We start from the raw sequence: 21,562 nt of genomic DNA on the forward strand, positions 1-21,562 counted from the left end.
CTGTAACAGTCCATTTTCATAAATTTAGGCCCAGCACCCAGGCAGAGGAGAGAGGTCCCGTAACAGACAATCTGGCTTCATGTCAGCAGAGAATTAGTCTGCATGTCATAGCAGAGAATCAGGCTTCACGTCAGCCACCACTGCAACAGTCCATTGTCATAAATTCAGGCCCAGCACCCAGGCAGAGGAGAGAGGTCCCGTAACAGACAATCTGGCTTCATGTCACCAGAGAATCAGTCTGCATGTCATAGCAGAGAATGAGGCTTCACGTCAGCCACCACTGCAACAATCCATTGGCATATATTTAGGCCTAGCACACAGGCAGAGGAGAGGTTCATTCAACTTTGGGTAGCCTTGCAATATAATGGTAAAATGAAAATAAAAATAGGATTGAATGAGGAAGTGCCCTGGAGTCCAATAATATATGGTTATGGGGAGGTAGTTAATGTCTAATCTGGACAAGGGACGGACAGGTCCTGTGGGATCCATGCCTGGTTCATTTTTATGAACGTCAGCTTGTCCACATTGGCTGTAGACAGGCGGCTGCGTTTGTCTGTAATGACGCCCCCTGCCGTGCTGAATACACGTTCAGACAAAACGCTGGCTGCCGGGCAGGCCAGCACCTCCAAGGCATAAAAGGCTAGCTCTGGCCACGTGGACAATTTAGAGACCCAGAAGTTGAATGGGGCCGAACCATCAGTCAGTACGTGGAGGGGTGTGCACACGTACTGTTCCACCATGTTAGTGAAATGTTGCCTCCTGCTAACACGTTGCGTATCAGGTGGTGGTGCAGTTAGCTGTGGCGTGTTGACAAAAGTTTTCCACATCTCTGCCATGCTAACCCTGCCCTCAGAGGAGCTGGCCGTGACACAGCTGCCTTGGCGACCTCTTGCTCCTCCTCTGCCTTGGCCTTGGGCTTCCACTTGTTCCCCTGTGACATTTGGGAATGCTCTCAGTAGCGCGTCTACCAACGTGCGCTTGTACTCGCGCATCTTCCTATCACGCTCCAGTGCAGGAAGTAAGGTGGGCACATTGTCTTTGTAGCGTGGATCCAGCAGGGTGGCAACCCAGTAGTCCGCACAGGTTAAAATGTGGGCAACTCTGCTGTCGTTGCGCAGGCACTGCAGCATGTAGTCGCTCATGTGTGCCAGGCTGCCCAGGGGTAAGGACAAGCTGTCCTCTGTGGGAGGCGTATCGTCATCGTCCTGCCTTTCCCCCCAGCCACGCACCAGTGATGGACCCGAGCTGCGTTGGGTGCCACCCCGCTGTGACCATGCTTCATCCTCATCCTCCTCCACCTCCTCCTCATCCTCGTCCTCCTCGTCCTCCAGTAGTGGGCCCTGGCTGGCCACATTTGTACCTGGCCTCTGCTGTTGCCAAAAACCTCCCTCTGAGTCACTTCGAAGAGACTGGCCTGAAAGTGCTAAAAATGACCCCTCTTCCTCCTCCTCCTCCTCCTCCTCCTGGGCCACCTCCTCTTCCATCATCGCCCTAAGTGTTTTCTCAAGGAGACATAGAAGTGGTATTGTAACGCTGATAACGGTGTCATCGCCACTGGCCATGTTGGTGGAGTACTCGAAACAGCGCAACAGGGCACACAGGTCTCGCATGGAGGCCCAGTCATTGGTGGTGAAGTGGTGCTGTTCTGTAGTGCGACTGACTCGTGCGTGCTGCAGCTGAAACTCCACTATGGCCTGCTGCTGCTCGCACAGTCTGTCCAGCATGTGCAAGGTGGAGTTCCACCTGGTGGGCACGTCGCATATGAGGCGGTGAGCGGGAAGGCCGAAGTTACGCTGTAGCGCAGACAGGCGAGCAGCGGCAGGATGTGAACGCCGGAAGCGCGAACAGACGGCCCGCACTTTATGCAGCAGCTCTGACATGTCGGGGTAGTTGTGAATGAACTTCTGCACCACCAAATTCAGCACATGCGCCAAGCAAGGGATGTGCGTCAAATTGGCTAGTCCCAGAGCTGCAACGAGATTTCGCCCATTATCACACACCACCAGGCCGGGCTTGAGGCTCACCGGCAGCAACCACTCGTCGGTCTGTTGTTCAATACCCCGCCACAACTCCTGTGCGGTGTGGGTCCTGTCCCCCAAACATATGAGTTTCAGAATGGCCTGCTGACGTTTACCCCGGGCTGTGCTGAAGTTGGTGGTGAAGGTGTGTGGCTGACTGGATGAGCAGGTGGAAGAAGAGGAGGAGGAAGCCGAGAAGGAGGAGGTGGCAACAGGAGGCAAAGAATGTTGCCCTGCGATCCTTGGCGGCGGAAGGACGTGCGCCAAACAGCTCTCCGCCTGGGGCCCAGCTGCCACTACATTTACCCAGTGTGCAGTTAGGGAGATATAGCGTCCCTGGCCGTGCTTACTGGTCCACGTATCTGTGGTTAGGTGGACCTTGCTACAGATGGCGTTGCGCAGTGCACACTTGATTTTATCGGATACTTGGTTGTGCAGGGAAGGCACGGCTCTCTTGGAGAAGTAGTGCCGGCTGGGAACAACATACTGTGGGACAGCAAGCGACATGAGCTGTTTGAAGCTGTCTGTGTCCACCAGCCTAAATGACAGCATTTCATAGGCCAGTAGTTTAGAAATGCTGGCATTCAGGGCCAGGGATCGAGGGTGGCTAGGTGGGAATTTACGCTTTCTATCAAATGTTTGTGAGATGGAGAGCTGAACGCTGGCGTGTGACATGGTTGAGACGCTTGGTGACGGAGGTGGTGGTGGTGGTGTTGGTGGTACATCCCCTGTTTGCTGGGCGGCAGGTGCCAACGTTCCTCCAGAGGCGGAGGAAGAGGCCGAGGCGGCAGCAGCAGAATAGGCCGAGGCGGCAGCAGCAGAAGAGGTAGCAGGGGGAGCCTGAGTGACTTCCTTGGTTTTAAGGTGTTTACTCCACTGCAGTTCATGCTTTGCATGCAGGTGCCTGGTCATGCAGGTTGTGCTCAGGTTCAGAACGTTAATGCCTCGCTTCAGGCTCTGATGGCACAGCGTGCAAACCACTCGGGTCTTGTCGTCAGCACATTGTTTGAAGAAGTGCCATGCCAGGGAACTCCTTGAAGCTGCCTTTGGGGTGCTCGGTCCCAGATGGCGGCGGTCAGTAGCAGGCGGAGTCTCTTGGCGGCGGGTGTTCTGCTTTTGCCCACTGCTCCCTCTTTTGCTACGCTGTTGGCTCGGTCTCACCACTGCCTCTTCCTCCGAACTGTGAAAGTCAGTGGCACGACCTTCATTCCATGTGGGGTCTAGGACCTCATCGTCCCCTGCATCGTCTTCCATCCAGTCTTGATCCCTGACCTCCTGTTCAGTCTGCACACTGCAGAAAGACGCAGCAGTTGGCACCTGTGTTTCGTCATCATCAGAGACATGCTGAGGTGGTATTCCCATGTCCTCATCATCAGGAAACATAAGTGGTTGTGCGTCAGTGCATTCTATGTCTTTCACCGCTGGGGAAGGGCTAGGTGGATGCCCTTGGGAAACCCTGCCAGCGGAGTCTTCAAACAGCATAAGAGACTGCTGCATAACTTGAGGCTGAGACAGTTTCCCTGGTATGCATGGGGGTGATGTGACAGACTGATGGGGTTGGTTTTCAGGCGCCATCTGTGCGCTTTCTGCAGAAGACTGGGTGGGAGATAATGTGAACGTGCTGGATCCACTGTCGGCCACCCAATTGACTAATGCCTGTACCTGCTCAGGCCTTACCATCCTTAGAACGGCATTGGGCCCCACCATATATCGCTGTAAATTCTGGCGGCTACTGGGACCTGAGGTAGTTGGTACACTAGGACGTGTGGATGTGGCAGAACGGCCACGTCCTCTCCCAGCACCAGAGGGTCCACTAACACCACCACGACCATGTCCACGTCCGCGTCCCTTACTAGATGTTTTTCTCATTGTTATGGTTCACCACAACAACAAATATATTATTTGGCCCAATGTATTGTATTCAAATTCAGCGGGATATAAATTTGAGGCCTAGTATTTAGGCGCTGGGTGACCGGTATGGATTTAGTGACAGAATTAGACTTGGAAATGCACAGAAGCGTGTGTGTGAAGTTATTCTGAATGACCCTATGTGCACCTTGAATATTATATACCCTTTTTGGGATAGATTTCAAATAGCTCTGATATAGCAGGAACCACTAAATTATGAAATTGCTAAATTGGGAATTGTATTTCAACCCAGAACAAAAAATGTGCTTTGACGGACACTAAATATCTTGCCCAGCAACAACAGTACAGCGGTAACGAGAGATTTAGCAGGATATAAATTTGAGGCCTAGTATTTAGGCGCTGGGTGACAGGTATGGGTTTAGTGACAGAATTAGACTTGGAAATACACAGTAGCGGGTGTGTGTGAAGTTATTCTGAATGACCCTATGTGCACCTTGAATATTATATACCCTTTTTGGGATAGATTTCAAATAGCTCTGATATAGCAGGAACCACTAAATTATGAAATTGCTAAATTGGGAATTGTATTTCAACCCAGAACAAAAAATGTGCTTTGACGGACACTAAATATCTTGCCCAGCAACAACAGTACAGCGGTAACGAGAGATTTAGCAGGATATAAATTTGAGGCCTAGTATTTAGGCGCTGGGTGACAGGTATGGGTTTAGTGACAGAATTAGACTTGGAAATACACAGTAGCGGGTGTGTGTGAAGTTATTCTGAATGACCCAATGTGCACCTTGAATATTATATACCCTTTTAGGGATAGATTTCAAATAGCTCTGATATAGCAGAAACCACTAAATTATGAAATTGCTAAATTGGGAATTGTATTTCAACCCAGAACAAAAAATGTGCTTTGACGGACACTAAATATCTTGCCCAGCAACAACAGTACAGCGGTAACGAGAGATTTAGCAGGATATAAATTTGAGGCCTAGTATTTAGGCGCTGGGTGACAGGTATGGGTTTAGTGACAGAATTAGACTTGAAAATACACAGTAGCGGGTGTGTGTGAAGTTATTCTGAATGACCCAATGTGCACCTTGAATATTATATACCCTTTTAGGGATAGATTTCAAATAGCTCTGATATAGCAGAAACCACTAAATTATGAAATTGCTAAATTGGGAATTGTACTTCAACCCAGAACAAAAAATGTGCTTTGACGGACACTAAATATCTTTCCAAGCAACAACAGTACAGCGGTAACGAGAGATTTAGCAGGATATAAATTTGAGGCCTAGTATTTAGGCGCTGGGTGACAGGTATGGGTTTAGTGACAGAATTAGACTTGGAAATACACAGTAGCGGGTGTGTGTGAAGTTATTCTGAATGACCCAATGTGCACCTTGAATATTATATACCCTTTTAGGGATAGATTTCAAATAGCTCTGATATAGCAGAAACCACTAAATTATGAAATTGCTAAATTGGGAATTGTACTTCAACCCAGAACAAAAAATGTGCTTTGACGGACACTAAATAACTTTCCCAGCTACAACAGGACAGCGGTAACGAGAGATTTAGCGGGATATAAATTTGAGGCCTAGTATTTAGGCGCTGGGTGACAGGTATGGGTTTAGTGACAGAATTAGACTTGGAAATACACAGTAGCGGGTGTGTGTGAAGTTATTCTGAATGACCCTATGTGCACCTTCAATATGATCTACCCTTTTAGGGATAGATTTCAAATAGCTCTGATATAGCAGAAACCACTAAATTATGAAATTGCTAAATTGGGAATTGTATTTCAACCCAGAACAAAAAAATGTGCTTTGACGGACACTAAATAACTTTCCCAGCTACAACAGGACAGCGGTAACGAGAGATTTAGCAGGATATAAATTTGAGGCCTAGTATTTAGGCGCTGGGTGACAGGTATGGGTTTAGTGACAGAATTAGACTTGAAAATACACAGTAGCGGGTGTGTGTGAAGTTATTCTGAATGACCCAATGTGCACCTTGAATATTATATACCCTTTTAGGGATAGATTTCAAATAGCTCTGATATAGCAGAAACCACTAAATTATGAAATTGCTAAATTGGGAATTGTACTTCAACCCAGAACAAAAAATGTGCTTTGACGGACACTAAATAACTTTCCCAGCTACAACAGGACAGCGGTAACGAGAGATTTAGCAGGATATAAATTTGAGGCCTAGTATTTAGGCGCTGGGTGACAGGTATGGGTTTAGTGACAGAATTAGACTTGAAAATACACAGTAGCGGGTGTGTGTGAAGTTATTCTGAATGACCCAATGTGCACCTTGAATATTATATACCCTTTTAGGGATAGATTTCAAATAGCTCTGATATAGCAGAAACCACTAAATTATGAAATTGCTAAATTGGGAATTGTACTTCAACCCAGAACAAAAAATGTGCTTTGACGGACACTAAATAACTTTCCCAGCTACAACAGGACAGCGGTAACGAGAGATTTAGCGGGATATAAATTTGAGGCCTAGTATTTAGGCGCTGGGTGACCGGTATGGATTTAGTGACAGAATTAGACTGGGATATGGCCAAAAAATAACCACACTATTGCTGGTTAAATGCACTTGGTGACGGGCGCAGCTTGCCCCTGATGTAGTATATGGCCAAAAAATGAACAGACTATTGCTGGTTAAATGCACTTGGTGTCACAGCTTGACCAACCACACTACTGAGGGTTAAATGCACTTGGTGACGGGCGCAGCTTGCCCCTGATGTAGTATATGGCCAAAAAATAAACAGACTATTGCTGGTTAAATGCACTTGGTGTGACAGCTTCACCCTGATGTAGGCTTTAGCCAGAAAACAACCACACCATTGAGGGTTAAATGCACTTGGTGACAGGCGCAGCTTGCCCCTGATTTTGTATATGGCCAAAAAATGAACAGACTATTGCTGGTTAAATGCACTTGGTGTGACAGCTTCACCCTGATGTAGGCTTTAGCCAAAAAACAACCACACCATTGAGGGTTAAATGCACTTGGTGACAGGCGCAGCTTGCCCCTGATTTTGTATATGGCCAAAAAATGAACAGACTATTGCTGGTTAAATGCACTTGGTGTGACAGCTTCACCCTGATGTAGGCTTTAGCCAAAAAACAACCACACCATTGAGGGTTAAATGCACTTGGTGACAGGCGCAGCTTGCCCCTGATTTTGTATATGGCCAAAAAATGAACAGACTATTGCTGGTTAAATGCACTTGGTGTGACAGCTTCACCCTGATGTAGGCTTTAGCCAAAAAACAACCACACCATTGAGGGTTAAATGCACTTGGTGACAGGCGCAGCTTGCCCCTGATTTTGTATATGGCCAAAAAATGAACAGACTATTGCTGGTTAAATGCACTTGGTGTGACAGCTTCACCCTGATGTAGGCTTTAGCCAAAAAACAACCACACCATTGAGGGTTAAATGCACTTGGTCGCAGCTTGTGCTGGCGCACCACAAGACACAAAATGGCCGCCGATCACCCCAGAAAAATGTGACTGACAAACGGTCTGGGCAGCCTAAAAACAGTGAGCAATTGAGGATCAGCAGCTCAATGATCCACAGCTGCAGATCGATCAGTTAATCAAGTCCTTTGGAGGAGTTAATCTGCCTAATCTCGCCCTACTGTCGCAGCCGCAACCTCTCCCTACGCTAATCAGAGCAGAGTGACGGGCGGCGCTATGTGACTCCAGCTTAAATAGAGGCTGGGTCACATGGTGCTCTGGCCAATCACAGCCATGCCAATAGTAGGCATGGCTGTGATGGCCTCTTGGGGCAAGTAGTATGACGCTTGTTGATTGGCTGCTTTGCAGCCTTTCAAAAAGCGCCAAGAAAGCGTCACAAAAGCGCCAAGAAAGCGACGAACACCGAACCCGAACCCGGACTTTTACGAAAATGTCCGGGTTCGGGTCCGTGTCACGGACACCCCAAAATTCGGTACGAACCCGAACTATACAGTTCGAGTTCGCTCATCCCTAGTTATCAGTAATAAAGAGACATGAAATAATACAAAATGAAATTAACCGATTTTTGGGACAATAATTATGGCTCAGTAAAAATCCAGGTGGTATGGGACACTTTTAAGGCCTATATGAGGGGAATAATGGTCAGTAATATCATGAACCTGAGAAAGGAGTACGGGAAAAAACTGAAAAACTTAGAAAAACTAGTGTCCTCAGCTACAAAATCCTGCTATATAAATAACACGGAGGAGAATAGGGAAAATATGCAGAAGACCACACAAGCATATTCTAACTTTTTGCTGGACAAGGCTCAGCAAAGTTTATTTTTTAAGGGGCAAAAATACTTTACAGAGTCAGGGCGACCTGGAAAACTTCTATCTAGAGTATTCTCGAGTCAAGAATCCCAAAAATATATTATGTCTGACTGGCCAACGGTAGGATGGTTAGTGGACAAGGTTCTGTAGAGAAAGTTTTTTTGGATTATTTTTCAGATCTTTATAAAGCTGAATCTAAGATTACAGATGAAATGATGGATTCTTATCTCAATGGTATTGTTTTTCCAACTATTACTGTGGCCCAAAAGAAAACACTTGAGGTAGAGTTCTCTATTCAGGAACTTGAGGGGGCAATCAAATTATGTTCGGGTAATTCCACCCCAGTTCAGATGGACTCCCATATGAATTTTATAGCAAATACAAGTTTATTTTCCCTAGATTTTTGGGGGTCTTTGCTGAATCAGGGGGGGATGGGAAACTGCCAGATTCAATTATGGTAGCCGCAATAATATTAACCGCCTCCGGACCGCCTAACGCAGATGTGCGGTCCGGAGGCGGCATCGCTGCACAGACTGACGCATATATCGCGAGATGACGCGCTATGCCGGCCCGCGGGCCAGCATTTCGTCAAGGAGTAAATCGTCATCAGCTTGCCAGCCAATGATCGCGGCTGGCAAGCTGATGATTTTTAAAGAATCCAATCAGAGCGCCAGATAGCAGATCATATTAGTAAATATGATCTGTTATATGGCTGCCTGCTCCTCTGCTGGTTCTTTTCATCGGTTGGATCCAGCAGAGGAGCAGGCTACACAGTGAGTACACCAACACTACACACTTAACCCCAGATCACCACCCTGAACCCCAATTAACCCTTTGATCACGCCTTTGATCGCCCCTGTCAATCACTAGTGAAAGGAAAAAAGTGATCAGTGCAAACTGTCACTTTTTTTTTCCACTGGTATTGACCGTTAGGTTTTAGGTATAGTTTAGGCCCTATGGTTAGGTAGTTTAGGGATCAGTTAGCGCCCAGCCCACCGCACCGCAGTCCGTTATTCGCTGATTAGCGTATCGCTAATCAGCATTTGTACTTTTATAGTATCTGGAAGTGATCAAAACTGATCACGGTCAGATCTATAATTGTATTAGTGTCACTTTAGTTCTCCCTCCACCCAAAACGCAGTGTTTGCCCGATCAGGCCTGATCGGTCGCCCACACGTGCGTTCGCCCACACCCGCCCCACCGCAGTGACAAAAAAATTTTTGGGGGGGATCGCTGCACATTCACTTTACACGCACTGCGGCGATAAAAAAAAAATCAGTTTTGATATTTTTGATCAACCACAGCGGCCTCCGTTACTTCGCTAGCCTCCCCTTTGTAAGACAGGCTTGCTTTTTTTTTTTCTTGGGTAGTCTCAGGGAATACCCCTAAATTTAGTTGCCCACATGTCAAACAGGGGGTATTCTTCTGAAGAGGAATGAGGAATGGGAACACTCATCTGATGAATCTAGCGGGTCAGAATACGAACCTGTAGAAAGCAGTGGCTCTCTGACCCAAAGTTCGGACGAGGAGGCTGAGGTCCCTGATAGCACCAGGTGTACCCGGCCCCGTGTCGCTAGACCACAGGTTGTGCAGGATCCGCTTCAAGAGCAGCAGAGTGGGGCTGGTGCTGTCGGATTATGTGGTGAGGCATACACCAGCAGCCCAGCCCTCCCTGGACCTAGTACCAGCACTGCCGTACAACCTGGTGAAGTAGCGAGCACCAGAAGGGCAGTTGAAGCTGGTACGGTGGCGCGTGCAGTAGTGACCCCGTCGCAGCCACCACAAAGACGTGCCCGTAGAGCCCCTAGAATCCCAGAGGTGCTGGCAAACCCTGATTGGCAGTCCCCAACTTCAGCCGCACCTGTAGTTTTCCCTTTCACTGCCCAGTCTGGAGTTCGGGTTGAGACAGCTCAGATCGGTTCTGCCCTGGGATTTTTTGAGCTGTTCTTGACTTCGGAGCTCTTAGACATAGTTGTGGCCGAAACAAACAGATATGCCACACAATTTATAACCGCCAACCCAGGAAGCTATTATGCCCAGCCTTTCCGGTGGAAACCAGTCCAAGTTTCCGAAATTAAAACTTTTCTGGGCCTCCTCCTCAACATGGGTCTAACTAAAAAGCATGTATTGCGGTCATATTGGTCCACAAACCCAATTCATCACATGCCCATGTTCTCTGCTGCTATGTCCAGGGCACGTTTTGAGGCCATCCTGCGTTTCCTGCACTTTAGTGATAACAGGACCTCTCGTCCCAGAGGCCACCCTGCTTTTGACCGGCTCCACAAAATTTGGCCCCTCATAGACCATTTCAACCTGAAATTTGCTGATTTGTATACCCCAGAGCAAAACATCTGCGTAGACGAGTCCCTGATACATTTTACCGGGCACCTTGGCTTCAAATAATACATCCCAAGCAAGCGCACCCGGTATGGGGTCAAATTGTATAAGCTCTGTGAAAGGGCCACAGGCTATACCCACAAATTTCAGATCTATGAGGGAAAAGATCAGACCCTGGAGCCGGTCGGTTGCCCTGACTACCTGGGGAGCAGTGGGAAGACAGTCTGGGACTTGGTGTCACCCTTATTCGGCAAGGGGTACCATCTTTATGTGGACAATTTTTACACAAGTGTGGCCCTCTTTAGGCATTTGTTTCTAGAACGGATTGGCGCCTGTGGTACTGCGCGAACTAGTCGCGCGGGCTTCCCCCAACGGCTCGTTAGCACCCGTCTTGCAAGGGGGCAGAGGGCCGCACTGTGTAACGAAGAACTGCTCGCGGTGAAATGGAGAGACAAGCGTGACGTTTACATGCTCTCCTCCATTCACGCAGACACGACAATACAAATTGAGCGAGCAACCCGTGTCATTGAAAAGCCCCTCTTAGTCCACGACTATAACCTTCACATGGGAGGGGTGGACTTCAATGACCAGATGTTGTCTCCGTATTTAGTTTCCCGCAGAACCAGACGCTGGTATAAGAAGGTGCCTGTATATTTAATTCAATTGGCTCTGTATAATAGTTTTGTTCTCTACAGTAAGGCTGGGAGAACTGGATCCTTCCTCAAATTTAAGGAAGAGATCATCGAGAACCTCCTGTACCCAGGAGGTTCCGTGGCCCCATCCACCAGTGTAGTTAGCCGTCTACACGAGCAACATTTCCCCAATGTCGTTCCTGGTACCTCAACCCAACCGTCACCCCGAAAAAGATGTTGTGTCTGTAGCAGGAGTGGAATAAGGCTTGACACCCGCTATTTCTGTCCTGACTGTCCTGACCACCCTGCCCTTTGCTTTGGAGAGTGTTTCTGTAAAGTACCACTCACAGGTACACTATTAGCATAGGGATCATCTCACCAGGACAGGCGCACAGGGCTATTAGGGCCCATTCACTCACACAGCTGATGCAAACCTCTCCTTTCCCCTGGGACAAAGTGCATAACGCACTTCGCCACATCTTTGGGCGATTTGCGCTTTGCACATTGACCCATGGGGAAGGAGAGATTTGTTCTATAAAAAGGTAAAAAAAAAAAAAAAAAAAAAAAAAAGCACCAGTAAGCAAAAAGGTTAATGTTTAGTTAAAAAAGTTAAAGTTTATATATTCTGTTCAAAAGTTAATAAAATTATTGCGTTGCGGCCTGTTTTTTTTTTTTTTACCTTCCAGGTGGACCAACCGATCGACCAGCTGCAGCACTGATGTGCATTCTGACAGAAGCATTGCGCTGCTGTCAGATTACACGCAAGTCGGTGTATGCGGCGCTGCAAGACGAGATTTCTACTCTGCAGTAACAGATACGTTTGCCAAGGCATACGAGCTGAGGAGGAGGCGGCGTTCCTATGCTTTGGCAAACACTTTGTAGGTAAAAAAAAAAAAATCCCGGCAATGATTTATTCATCCACATCGATTGATGTGAATGGAGAAATCTTGTTTGCCAGGGCATACGAGCTAAGTGGGTATGGATGTTGGGCGGAGCTCCTATGTCCTGGCAGACGCCTGTCCCCTCCTTTTTTTTTTTGGCAGAGATTTTTTCATCCACATTGATCGATGCGAATGAAGAAATCTGTGCCGTTCATTTTTTTCTTTCAGCCCAGAGGCTGAACGGAAAAAAAAATCTCATTACCTGTATGCTCAATATAAGGAGAATAGCAGAAACTCCTAATGCTGGCCATACATGTAATGATTGCGGAGACCCTCAAATGCCAGGGCAGTACAAACACCCCACAACTGACCCCATTTTGGAAAGAAGACACCCCAAGGTATTTGCTGAGGGGCATATTGAGTCCATGAAAGATTTAAATTTTTGCCCTAAGTTAGCGGAAAGTGAGACTTTGTGAGGAAAAAAATAAATAAAAAATTCCGCTAACTTATGCCAAAAAAAATTAAAAATTCTATAAACTCACCAGGCCCCTCATTGAATACCTTGGGGTGTCTTCTTTCCAAAGTGGGATCACATGTGGGGTATTTATACTGCCCTGGCTTTTTAGGGGCCCTAAAGCGTGAGAAGAAGTCTGGGATCCAAATGTCTAAAAATGACCTCCTAAAAGGAATTTGGGCACCTTTGCGCATCTTGGCTGCAAAAAAGTGTGACACATCTGGTATCGCCGTACTCAGGAGAAGTTGGGGAATGTGTTTTGGGGTGTCATTTTACATATACCCATGCTGTGTGAGAGAAATATCTTGGCAAAAGACAACTTTTCCAATTTTTTTTATACAAAGTTGGCATTTGACCAAGATATTTCTCTCACCCAGCATGGGTATATGTAAAATGACACCCCAAAACACATTTCCCAACTTCTCCTGAGTACGGCGATACCAGATGTGTCACACTTTTTTGCAGCCTAGGTGGGCAATGGGACCCACATTCCAAAGTGCACCTTTCGGATTTCACCGGTCATTTTTAACAGATTTTGATTGCAAAGTACTTCTCACACATATGGGCCCCTAAATTGCCAGGGCAGTATAACTATGCCACAAGTGACCCCATTTTGGAAAGAAGACACCCCAAGGTATTCTGTGAGGGGCATGGCGAGTTCCTAGAATTTTTTAATTTTTGTCGTAAGTTAGTGGAATATGAGACTTTGTAAGAAAAAAATAAAATAAAATAATCATCATCATTTTCCGCTAACTTGTGACAAAAAATAAAAAGTTCTATGAACTCACTATGCCCATCAGCAGGGTCATTTGTGGGGGTTTACTACTGTTTGGGCATTGTAGAACCTCAGGAATCATGACAGGTGCTCAGAAAGTCAGAGCTGCTTCAAAAAGCGGAAATTCACATTTTTGTACCATAATTTGTAAACGCTATAACTTTTACTCAAACCATTTTTTCTTTGCCCAAACATTTTTTTTTATCAAAGACATGTAAAACTATAAATTTAGCGAAAAATTTATATATGGATGTCGGTTTTTTGGCAAAATTTTACAGCTGAAAGTGAAAAATGTCATTTTTTGCAAAAAAATCGTTAAATTTCGATTAATAACAAAAAAAGTCAAAATGTCAGCAGCATTGAAATACCACCAAATGTAAGCTCTATTAGTGAGAAGAAAAGGAGGTAAAATTCATTTGGGTGGTAAGTTGCATGACCGAGCGATAAAAGGTGAAAGTAGTGTAGTGCAGAAGTGTAAAAAGTGGCCTGGTCATGAAGGGGGTTTTAGCTAGCGGGGCTGAAGTGGTTAATTCCAAAAAAAAGGTAAGGACCCCTCAGATCTGGGATCGTATAGACCGATTTCACTACTCAATGTAGATGTAAAGCTCCTTGCAAGGATTTTGGCCACAAGGCTCTCTAGGGTTATTTCCTCCATTGTCCATCCGGATCATAATGGCCACAATTTCTGTATGTGCTCAGGAATACACCTACCTGAATAGAAGATAAATATATTTTAAACTTATGGAAATAATAATTAATGATCTAGTGTGTGGAAGAAAACGAGTCAGGTTAAATTTGTAACATCTATGCAAACCATTGGAATAAATATGGGGGTTTAAATCTCCCCTATTTCAAAGGGTACTTTATTGCTGCCCAGTTATTGATGTGTTATGAATGGACAAATAGTCCACTCTTAAGGAGCTTAGTAGGGAGTTACTCATATAATAATATATTTACTCTTTTGGAATCTGGACTATTGAGTAGCCAAAAATTACTTTCTAAAATGTGGGCTACTACTAGAACATGGTTGAGGGTAAAGGGTTCACTTACATTCACGCCTCTTTGGCATAATGTTCATCTACAGATGTTAGACGGTATAGCAGCAGATAAATGTTGGCAAAAGAATAGGATTTTTTACATTTCACAAGTAGTCAAGGATAGAGAGATCAAGTCGTTCATGGAGTTATCACATAATGTAGAAAACCTCTCATGGTTTAGGTATTTTCAGTTGCGTTCAGCATTATCTAGTTTGGATGATAAATTAATGTTGGATATAGATAGTTCATGTTTTTTAAATGACTGGATAGGGATGACACTTGTAAGAATTAAGATTTCAAATATATATAAACTATTACTTAAGGCCTCATGCACACGACAGTTTTTTTTCACGGTCCGCAAAAACGGGGTCCGTGGGTCCGTGATCCGTGACCGTTTTTTCGTCCGTGGGTCTTCCTTGATTTTTGGAGGATCCACGGATCCGTGCGGAGCCAAACGGATCCGTCCTGAATTACAATGCAAGTCAATGGGGACGGATCAGTTTGATGTTGACACAATATGGTGCCATTTCAAACGGATCCGTCCCCATTGACTTTCAATGTAAAGTCTGGAGTTCTTTTATACCATCGGATTGGAGTTTTCTCCAATCCGATGGTATATTTTAACTTGAAGCGTCCCCATCACCATGGGAACGCCTCTATGTTAGAATATACTGTCGGATATGAGCTACTTCGTGAACCTCAGATCCGACAGTATATTCTAACACAGAGGCGTTCCCATGGTGATGGGGACGCTTCAGGTTAGAATACACTACAAACTTTGTACAAGACTGCCCCCTGCTGCCTGGCAGCACCCGATCTCTTACTGAGGGATATGATAGCACAATTAACCCCTTTAGGTGCGGCACCTAAAGGGGTTAATTGTACTATCATATTCCCCTGTAAGAGATCAGGGCTGCCAGGCAGCAGGGGGCAGCCCCCCCCCTCCCCAGTTTGAATATCGTTGGTAACACAGTGTGCCCCCACCATCCCCCCCCCCCTCCCTCCCTCTATTGTATTAAATCGTTGGTGGCACAGTGTGCCAACCACCATCGGCCCCCCTCCCTCCCTCTATTGTATTAAATCGTTGGTGGCACAGTGTGCCAACCACCATCGGCCCCCGCTCCCTCCCTCTATTGTATTAAATCGTTGGTGGCACAGTGTGCCAACCACCATCGGCCCCCGCTCCCTCCCTCCCTCTATTGTATTAAATCGTTGGTGGCACAGTGTGCCAACCACCATCGGCCCCCCCTCCCTCCCTCTATTGTATTAAATCGTTGGTGTTACAGTGTGCCAACCACCATCGGCCCCCCTCCCTCCCTCTATTGTATTAAATCGTTGGTGGCACAGTGTGCCAACCACCATGCCCCCCCCCCTCCCTCTATAGCAGTAACATTGGTGGCAGTGTGCGGTCTCAACAGTAGAAGATTCATACTTACCTGCTTGCTGCTGTGATGTCTGTGTCCGGCCGGGAGCTCCTCCTACTGGTAAGTGAAAGGTCTGTGCGGCGCATTGCTAAAGAACTGTCACTTACCAGTAGGAGGAGCTCCCGGCCGTTCACAGACATCGCAGCAGCAAGCAGGTAAGTATGAATCTTCTACTGTTGAGACCGCACACTGCCACCAATGTTACTGCTATAGAGGGAGGGGGGGGCGATGGTGGTTGGCACACTGTGCCACCAACGATTTAATACAATAGAGGGAGGGAGGGGGGCCGATGGTGGTTGGCACACTGTGCCACCAACGATTTAATACAATAGAGGGAGGGAGGGGGGGTTTGATGGTGGGGGCACACTGTGCCACCAACGATATTCAAACTGGGGAGGGGGGGTGGTCTGCCCCCTGCTGCCTGGCAGCTCTGATCTCTTACAGGGGAATATGATAGTACAATTAACCCCTTTAGGTGCCGCACCTGAAGGGGTTAATTGTGCTATCATATCCCCCTATAAGAGATCGGGTGCTGCCAGGCAGCAGGGGGCAGTCTTGTACAAAGTTTGCAGTGTATTCTAACTAGAAGCGTCCCCATCACCATGGGAACGCTTCTGTGTTAGAATATACTGTCGGAAATGAGTTTTCACGAAGTGAAAACTTAGATCAGAAAAAGCTTTTATGCAGACGGATCTTCGGCTCCGTCTGTATGAAAGCAACCTACGGCCACGGATCACGGACACGGATGCCAATCTTGTGTGCATCCGTGTTCTTTCACGGACCCATTGACTTGAATGGGTCCGTGAACCGTTGTCCGTCAAAAAAATAGGACAGGTCATATTTTTTTGACGGACAGGATACACGGATCACGGCCTCGGCTGCAAAACGGTGCATTTTCCGATTTTTCCACGGACCCATTGAAAGTCAATGGGTCCGCGAAAAAAACCGGAAAACGGCACAACGGCCACGGATGCACACAACGGTCGTGTGAATGAGGCCTTAGGCACGGTTTTGTGATACACAGTCACCAGGACAAAGAGCCTGGGAGTTTGATTGTCCAAATATACAATTAGAAGGGTGGGGGAATATCTTTGCCAATTTAGGCTCACTATCCCATAACTTCAACCATGTTCTAGTACAGTTTAATATTTGTCATAGACTATATGTTACCCCTATATGGCTAAATAAATGTAGGCTAAGAGATACATCTAAGTGCCCTAGATGTGAAATCCTAGGTGTGGATTACCTCCATATGATCTGGACCTGTTCAGAACTTAGAAAATACTGGAATAGCATTAACAACATTCTTATTTATAAACTGAAATTGCGCATCCCCTTTGAGCCACAAGTGTTCTTGCTGAATGATCTCTCCATAATAAGTAATGGGGAAATAGGGATGAGGGAAAGTTATTAACTATGCTGAGTGTTTACTCAAAATTCTTTTTTGTGTAATCTGTTTTGATATATTTAAAAAAAAGTACAGCATTAAGGGCTCTTTCACACTTGCGTTTTTGTCTTCCGGCATAGAGTTCCGTTGTCGGGGCTCTATGCCGGAAGAATCGTGATCAGGATTATCCTAATGCATTCTGAATGGAGTGAAATCCGTTCAGGGTGCATCAGGATGTCTTCAGTTCCGGAACGGAACGTTTTTTGGCCGGAGAAAATACCGCAGCATGCTGCGCTTTTTGCTCCGGCCAAAAATCCTGAAGACTTGCCGCAAGGCCGGATCAGGAATGAATGCCCATTGAAAGGCATTGATCCGGATCCGGCCTTAAGCTAAACGTCGTTTCGGCGCATTACCGGATCCGACGTTTAGCTTTTTTAGAGTGGTTACCATGGCTGCCGGGACGCTAAAGTCCTGGCAGCCATGGTAAAGTGTAGCTGGGAGCGGGGGAGCAGCATACTTACCGTCCGTGCGGCTCCCGGGGCGCTCCAGAGTGATGTCAGGGCGCCCCACGCACATGGATGACGTGATCGCATGGATCACATGATCCATGCGCATGGGGCGCTCTGACGTCACTCTGGAGCACCCCGGGAGCCGCGCGGACTGTAAGTATACCGCGCCCCCGCTCCTACTATGGCAACCAGGACTTTAATAGCGTCCTGGGTGCCATAGTAATACTGAAAGCATTTTGAAGACGGATCCATCTTCAAATGCTTTCAGTACACTTGCGTTTTTCCGGATCCGGCGTGTAATTCCAGCAAGTGGAGTACACGCTGGATCCGGACAACGCAAGTGTGAAAGAGGCCTTACACATTCTTCTTGCCTTCATGTTAATTTGAAGCCATCTTCTGAATTAAAAACATTATCTAAAGGACATAAGACCAAGCCATGAGACCAACTATATTGGTTTGACAACCTATTTAAACTATTTTCATCTGTTTAGTCATTACTGATTCTTAAGATTGCTCAAAATGTGAAATAGTATGCTAATAAAAAATAATAATAACTATGTGTGGTTGCAGAAAATTATGGATGTTCTAGCTTTCATATTTTGCATTTGCCTAAATTGCAGCTCTATTTTGTAGATACGGTATAGTATTGTTTATGATTAGATGCTTGGGAACTTTGATGTGTTTAGTAAAGGTTGGTTTTGATGAGCATATACTCAAGTTCAATTTGATGGGAAGAGAACCATTCCAAATTCTCCTTCAGAGGTAATAAGTCAAGATCAAAGTCAAGGTAATGCATATAAAAAATCCTTGAGGACTTATTTCCTAGAAATAATGTATGATGCTCTCATTAATGCAGACTGCATTGTCCCTTTTATCATACAGTCCAAATTGAGATATACAATAAAATAATTGTTTTATCCTCCAGGAACTTGGACTAGTACAAAAAATAGCAGCATAGATAACGGAGAAGTGGAAATTGGCCGTCGGATTACCCAAGAAGTACCAGCAGGAGTGTTTTGGCGATCTCATATCCATGTTTCCCAGCCGCAGTTCTTGAAATTTAATATATCATTAGGAAAAGATGCCTTGTTTGGAGTTTACATACGAAGAGGTTTGCCTCCATCACATGCTCAGGTATTAATAATAAGAGATCTTTAATCTATCTACGAAATATAAGTGTGACATATCTGTTGTGAATGCAATGGTTGCTGTCAAATTCTTAAAATCATTTTGATATCTTAAGATAAACATCACAATAAAGCCTCAAAAAGCCTCAAATTCTGTAGCAAGAAGTAAAATGTCATTGTTTTAGAACAGCACAAAATATAGAATGACGATGCCTGCCCCCTGTGTTCATTGTGCTTTTGACACAATCTGTCAAAATCTGCAGGTGTTACATTCAGATTTTGTTATGGATTACCAGCCATAAAATCCATAGTATTAATAAAGGAAATGACATAACACTCTCATCCACACGCTGCATACATTTTCCGTGCAGAAATTGACCATCAGTGTGGAATTTTGTAATCTGCAATACATCAATTTCTGTCTCAGTTTCTTTTTAAATATTTTCCCCATTGATTTCTATATTTATTCACCATCATTACAATTCAGATGGAAAATTCCCTGGAATAAAATCCACACCATTTTCCACCATGAACATTTGATTTAGTGAAGGGTCTGTTCATGTTTTTATGTGTACTTTTGCCCTCTGTGTGTCATCACTTTACACATGACTGTATGTATTTAGCAGTCTGAAAAAAGCAAATGATGTCTGTTTTGTATATTATATGTGATCCCTGTGATTGAGGTCTCTAAATGCACCAATATGTGACTACAGATTTAAAGTTTTTTTTATTCATTTCATACAGTATGATTAGGACATACTAAAGTTTTTGAACAAAGTCATCTGAAATTAATATCTGATAATTGGGTTATTGATTGATAAAAATTTGTATGAAAACCATATAGTCATATGCCCTTAAATGGATTTTCTGGATTTTTATACCGACGACATATTCTCTGGATAGGTGATCAGTTTCTGATTAGTGGGGGGTCAGGCACCCGGGACCTCAGCTGATCATCTGATTTAAGAAGGTAGCGGCTCTCTTGTTAGTGCCGCTGCCTTCTTGGATCTTATCAAGCACTGCTGCCTTCTCAAACAGCTGATCAGCACAGGTCCTGGGTGTCGGACCTCCACCAATCAGATACTGATGACCTATCAAGCCAATAAGTCTCTCAGTAAGGAATCATGCACGTGTGTCTTTTGTCCACATCTGATTCGCATTTTTTGTGGGTTGGGTGCAGACCCATTCACTTCAATAAGATTGCAAAAGATGTGGACAGCTCACTATGTTCTGTCCACATACATATCTCCATTTGGTAGCCATGGAAAAAAATTGAGCATGTCCTATTCTTGTCCATTTTACATAATGTGACAGTTTGGGCCACTGTTCCAGTTTGCCTGCCCAGAAGTCCATGGGGTCAGGGAATAGGATATGTGCCAGAGACGGGCTAGAGTGTAGGAAGACCTGAACCTGGGTGTTGAGGCAGGAGGTCTTGACTTGCTGATTTGCTTCGTCTTGGCACAGCACATGAAAAAACTGCTCCATTATGTCGAGGAGACTGAACTAGCTGCGTCTTCTGCTGCTTGCGATGGCGATGGAGAGGGGTTTCCCTTTCAGACACTCTGGCGGCAGGTGTCTGCTCACCAAAAGCTGCGGCAAGCCATTTACACAGTATTTTGCTTCCCTTTCAGAGGAAGGAAAACCTTACCTCATTTTGCTTTGATAGCAATGGTCTAAAAGCATTGCTATTCAGTAAATATCAGTGTGGCTATCAGTGCGTAAGCAAGCTAGCATATAGATCTACATTCTGGACAGCATGCCTGAGGAGTCAGTTCTTTATGGCTCCACCCTCAATTAGACAATTGGGTGTCATGGCCATTGCCATTGTCACGATCATCCTCTTGCTCATCCTCCTTAAAGTATAACTGTTGTATTATTTTTTGGAGTATTGGATTGTGGTGATTAATATCTCCTTGGTGGCCCTATTTTCACTTTTCACTGTGTATTCAATAACCCCTTAAATCCACAGTTTTGTTCCCTGTACTGCGTACTTTTACCTGTGCTTAAAATAGGGTTGCTAGGCATGGACCGTCCTCTGTTGAAGGACGAAGGACGCAGAAGCCCGCAGCATGCGTAAGTAAATGATTAAAGCCAGGTCCTCCCCAGCAGCTGATAACAGTGCCTGGGCTGTGTGCACTTCTCCCTGTCCCTGCGCTTGGCAGACGCTCCCTCACTCAGCAGAGCTGGAGAAGTGGAGTTGAATCAGCGCAGAGCAGAGAAGGGAGATATGCCATCTGCTCAGTGTATAAATGAAAGCAACATGTGGTAAGAGGACATGTGCTGCAGGAGATTAACCCTTTAGGGGGGAGGGCTCTGGTTACTGACACTTTTGGGGGGCTATTGTTACTGGCTAGTGAGGGCAGGCAGGATTAGCCTCAGGGTTAGGGCAGTGGCGGCCATCTTAACTGAATAGTGAGAGCAAACGCTACTGTTGGGGATGGGAGCATGTCCATGGAGGAAGAGGTAAAGGAGATGGATAACTGCCTGGTGTGGGCATCAGGCTGACACAATTGTGAGAGGGTCAAAGAGACCTGGCCTTGCTGCAGGGGTTCTGCCTCACTACTGCTACAAAAAAAACATTGACCCAGTGAGGCATAAAAAGAATATACTATACTTGCCTGTAATAGCTGTTCCAGGTGTCCCCCGTGGCATGCACCTTGCCGCACAGCGACAATCGCAAGGAGTGGCTCAGGTTCTCCACCACATGAGAGTACAAGGCATGGATGGCT

At 45.8% G+C, this 21,562-nt stretch overlaps 1 protein-coding gene across 1 annotated transcript in view; it reads left to right on the forward strand.

The window, feature by feature from the left end:
- Nucleotides 1-21,562, forward strand: part of TENM2 (teneurin transmembrane protein 2) — a 3,034,822-nt gene that overhangs the window by 1,677,167 nt on the left and 1,336,093 nt on the right. Inside the window, exon 7 of the mRNA XM_044277356.1 lies at nt 18,632-18,840. Within this exon, the coding sequence (XP_044133291.1) occupies nt 18,632-18,840 (209 nt within the window). The remainder of the gene's footprint in view (nt 1-18,631; nt 18,841-21,562) is intronic.

This window comes from Bufo gargarizans, chromosome 2 (assembly GCF_014858855.1).
Source record: "Bufo gargarizans isolate SCDJY-AF-19 chromosome 2, ASM1485885v1, whole genome shotgun sequence".
Taxonomy (NCBI): Eukaryota; Metazoa; Chordata; class Amphibia; order Anura; family Bufonidae; genus Bufo; species Bufo gargarizans.